This window comes from Penaeus monodon, chromosome 11, assembly GCF_015228065.2.
Source record: "Penaeus monodon isolate SGIC_2016 chromosome 11, NSTDA_Pmon_1, whole genome shotgun sequence".
NCBI lineage: Eukaryota > Metazoa > Arthropoda > Malacostraca > Decapoda > Penaeidae > Penaeus > Penaeus monodon.
The window spans coordinates 26,024,080-26,029,079 of NC_051396.1; the positions used below are offsets into that span (position 1 = coordinate 26,024,080).

The 5,000-nt window shown below is 46.8% G+C and overlaps 1 protein-coding gene across 1 annotated transcript in view; it reads left to right on the forward strand.

The window, feature by feature from the left end:
* Positions 1-5,000, forward strand: part of LOC119578866 — a 107,548-nt gene that overhangs the window by 93,799 nt on the left and 8,749 nt on the right. Inside the window, exon 2 of the mRNA XM_037926523.1 lies at positions 3,472-3,686. Coding sequence (XP_037782451.1) covers positions 3,472-3,686 — 215 coding nt within the window. The remainder of the gene's footprint in view (positions 1-3,471; positions 3,687-5,000) is intronic.

Here is a 5,000-nt window from a genome sequence, read left to right on the forward strand (position 1 = left end):
CCCTCTTCTCTCTCCTCCTTCTCTTCTCTCTCTCTCCTCCTCTCTCTCTCTCCCCCCCCCCCCCACTCTCTCTCTCTCTCTCTCTCTTCTCTCTCTCTCAACGGAAATGGCGGAAGTCGACCAAGAGCGACCATCCTCGTTAAGTTATCCGTGCCGTTGTCTCATCTAATCTCGACAGAATGTAAAAAAAATCTCCAGTGAAAGATAGCAACAGCTAAGAAAAACAGGCCATACAGCTGATCGCACCGCCAGGAATGTCCAATTAACAGGAGAGAGAGAGAGAGAGAAGGAGGAGAGAGAAGAGAAAAGAGAGGAGAGAGGGGAGAGAGAGAGAGAGAGAGAGAGAGAGAGAGAAAGACAGAGGCAGAGGCAGAGACAGACAAATAGAAAATAGGCAAAAAAACAGAGAGAAGAGGAGAGAAAGAGATAAGTGCAGGGAATCAGAGAGAGAGAAGAATAAGCGAGAATTGAGCGCCGGGAGGTGGGGGGGGGGGGGGGCGTGGACAGCCGGTGCAATCCCCAGGTAGAGAGAGCTCCACATTCCTCCCGTTGCAGGAATGATGCACTGTGACCCTGTACCGCTTCTTCAGGTGGCCGTGGTCAAGGTCACGGGGTATTTATTTGTGTGTGTGTGTGTGTGTGTGTGTGTGTGTGTGTGTGTGTGTGTGTGTGTGTGTGTTTGTGAGTGAGTGAGTGAGTATGTTTATTCTCTTTATTCTTTTTCTCTGCTTCTTCCTTTTTCACATGCCAGCTGCAAGAGCAGCAGCGACAGTCGTCCCGAAGGAGGCGGCCGGACGAGGGTCCCCCATTGTCCGCTGCACAGCACTCCGAATGAAGCGGTTTGCCCCTCGGGCGCTGCAGGGCGAGTTCACGCCCTCGCCCGTGGCCACCGCACCCGCCCGCGCCCTCACTTCCTCTGTGTGGGCGCGGGCTGTTGGGCGCGCGGCTGCGTTTGCTTGTTGGGACCGTGCGAGATTTAGTATTGGAGAGAGAGTGAGTGAGTGAGTGAGAGAGTGAGTAAGTAAGTAAGAGAGAGGGAGAGAGAGAGAGAGAGAGAGAGAGAGAGAGAGAGAGAAAAGAGACGGAGAGAGGGGAGAGAGAGAGAGAGAGAGAGAGAGAGAGAGAGAGAGAGAGAGAGAGAGAGAGGAGGGGGAGGGAGACAGAGACAGAGCCAGGGAGAGACAGGGACAAATAAACAAAGAGAGAAGATATAACAACAGTGAGTGGGAAATCATTTTGAAAAGTGACAGACAAAGCGACATTCAATATTTTAGAGCAGAAGAGAAAACGCGAGCTGTTCCCCTTTGGCCCCCATCAACAAGTGACGAACGACCCAAAAGGGAAACTGGCAATGCGGGGCGAGCGGAGGACGCGAGGGTGCCCGTCCCCGCGAGGTGCCTTAGCCGCCTCCCTGTCGGATAGGGCGCAGCGGGGATTGGCATGGAACCGGACTGCGAGGGAATCGTGGCGGACGGGGGAGAAGGGGCAACGACTCGGCTTGGGCCTTTACCTTTAAAGGGATTGGGCCAGGAGAGAGAGAGAGAGAGAGAGGGAAAAGAGAGGAGAAGAGAGAGAGGGGGAGGGGAGAAGAGAGAGAAGGGGAGAGAGAGGTGGAAAGAGAGAGAGAAAAGAGGGAGAGAGGAGAAGGGGAGAGGAGAGGAGAGAGAGAGGAGGGGAGGGGGAGGGAGAGGAGGAAAGAGAGAGGGAAAGGGAGAGAGAGAGAGGAGAGAAGAAGAAGCAGAGAGAGAGAGAGAGAAGAAGAAGAAGAAGGAGAGATAGAGAAAAGAAGAAGAAGAAGAAGAGAGTGAGAGAGAGAGAGAGAAAAGAAGAAGAAGGAGAAAGGGCGAAAGAGAGAGAGAAGAAGAAGAAGGAGAAAGGGAGAGAGAGGGAGAGAGAGAAGAAGAAGATGAAGAGGAAGAAGGAGAGAGAGGGGGGGGGTCTTCAGCAATATAATGTCTTCCAATTTTCCTTACCCTTATCAAAGAGGAAACTGAAGGAGACGCCGAGATTTTTGAGCCCATCGTCTTAATATCCAAGGGAATGTATTATTCATGTATGATAAACTGCTCATTCCGACATGAGCCGTTTCTATAAAATATTTCCAAGGAAAATATATTGTGTTTTAAGAGGCAGGTGGCCAAGAGGAGACGGGGAAGGGGGAGAAGGAAGGAGGGGGAGGGGGAGAGAGAAGAGAGAGAGAGTAGGGAAGGGCAGGGAGGGAGAAGGGGGTTGTGACTATCTTTAACTGATGGAATCGCACATAAAAATTCACTGAAAATACAAGAATGTTTACGAGACTTCAGGAGAGAAGTAAAACGGCGACAAGTGACTGTTAGTTTGTCTTCCTTGCAGTTCCGTGTCCGTCTTACTAGACAACATCATTTTTCTTGTCATCACTCTCTCGCCACTCTCTCTCTCTCTTACCAAGTATGTGTGTGTGCCTCCATGCGTGCGTGTGTACCTGTGTGCTTGTGTGTCAACATGCGCGCGCGCGCGTGTGTGTGTCTGTCTGTCAGTCTGTCTGTCTGTCTGTCTGTCTGTTTCTCGATCTGTCTGTATGTATATATATATATATATATATATATATATATATATATATATATATATATATATGTGTGTGTGTGTGTGTGTGTGTGTGTGTGTGTCTGTCTGTCTGTCTGTCTGTCTGTATGTGCAGCACTTTTTTATTCGGTGACTTATTTTCTGATATGCAATGTAATCGTGCATAATACAAGCATGAAAAAGCATATATCAAGTTATTTACGCATTGCAGTCATAATATTACTGTTGTTATTGTGAATCCACGTAGTAAATATTGTGGCATTGTTGTTATTATTACAGATGTTTTATCTTTGTTTAGTTTTATTGCTAGACATTGCGTGTCCATGTATAACCAAATCCATTATGCATGAAAATGATGACTGTGACCCATATCTTGCTTCATTAATGACTAACGGCTGCAAGCATTAACATCACTTTTCCGTGAAGGAATTTGGCAATGTTCGAGAGCATGGTTTTCCTAATACTTCTTTTCTTCTTTCTTCCCCTCCCTCTTCGTTATCTTGCTTTTACCTTTTGTTACTCATTCCCCGTATATCTTCTTCTCTGGCCTTCTTCACGCCTCTTCCCTACTCCCTCTTCTCCCTCCAGCTGACCCAAAAAAGAGTAACAAAAACTGCGTCTGTCTTCAACGCATTCTGTTTCGCCTTTTTTCTTCTTATCTCTTATCTCATTCCCCTCCACATCGCGCTCTTTAACCTCCTCTGCCGTCCTTAAAAAGACCTAAGAACTCTCTCTCTCCTCTCTCTCTCTCTCTCTCTCTCTCTCTCTCTCTCTCTCTCTCTCTCTCTCTCTCTCTCTCTCTCTCTCTCTCTCTCTCTCTCTCTCTGTTCCTCCCTTGTTTCTTCCCCTGTGCTACGGTGGCGGGCTACGGCAACTAACGCTGTGTTTCTCTTCTGCTTCTCATTGCAGCCCTATTGGCAGGCACCCTCAGGACCCTCCAGCGGCACGCGTGCGACGGCACCGCCCTCACTCTGCAGTGCCCCATCAACACCACCATCGACGTACTCTACGCCAAGTACGGGAGGCCGCGGCAGGAGGCTGAGCAGCTCGACCTGTGCCCGCCGCTGCCGCACCACGCGCGTCCCGCCCCCAAGCGCCACTGCGAGTACTCGTCCACCGTCGACGTGAGTCGCGAAAGATGTTATCATGTGTGGATATCCGTGCATACATATTGTACAAACATACATACATGCATACATATATACACACGCACAAACACTCACTCACACACACACACACACACACACACACACACACACACACACACACACACACACACACACACACACACACACACACACACACACACACACACACACATATGTATATACATACACGTATGTATTATTTTATGTATGTATTGAGAAATATGTAGGAAATATGCATAATGAGGTAGCAAAACAAATAATTATATTGATAACTAGATGTACATTTCGAAAGAAACTGATATAATCACACACACAGGTCCTTACTTAGCGAAAGGTAATACGGGCAGACGACCCTCTAGGCCAAGGTGCTTTAACACAGGTAGCCCCTCTCCGCCTGTAATCATTGTAAATATATATGTATATATTTTTCTTGGTTAACTTTCCAATTGTATTTTTACCATTGTTATTACTGAATCATTTTAAAATGCAATGAAAAAACACCATACAATATTGCACAGATTGAAAGGGTAAAAAATGGGGCGACGCTAATGAGGTCATCAAGTTTAGCCAGTAAGAGATATCAGATACAAATAGATGCTTAATTACTTGTATAATTTACTCGTTATTACTACAATCAACAGAAGTAAAACCAAAACCCCCATCTTTTTGTGATAACGAAGTGTTCCTTACCATTAGCAACCGTCAGAATTTTCTTGGGAAAAAGTCAATTTTATTTTTGGGTTCAACAGGCTAAATGGAAGGGGAGATACCTGGTTAGGTGTATCCTGTTCCAGGCAGAGCGTCATAGAGAGTGAAATAAAACCCCTGTTATGCATAATGCTACCATGAGTTCTAGCAAGAGATTGTTATACTTCTCACATTATTATTGTCGTTGTTGTTGTTATCAATATTATTATCATCATTATTACTATTATTGTTACTGTCACCTCGTATTATTATTACTATTACTATTATTATTACCATTACCATTATTATCATCTTCATCACCATCTCTGTCATCATCCTTGACTATCTTTCCATCGCCTTCATTAAACCGCAAATGGCCGTGGGCGCGCCCGGACCCACAAAGCGTGGCCATGCCTGCGCCTCATCACCGGCCGGCCTTAATTACCCGCCGCGCTGCCCCAATAAACAGCAAGCGCCAGCGATTACCACGAGCGCAGGGGATTACATCATTGCTACTCTTGGGACGAGGCGTAAATTCGCAACTCATAGGGATGTCTCCCTATGTAGGTATCTGTTGCAAAGGGGATGTTGCTCTATTGACTG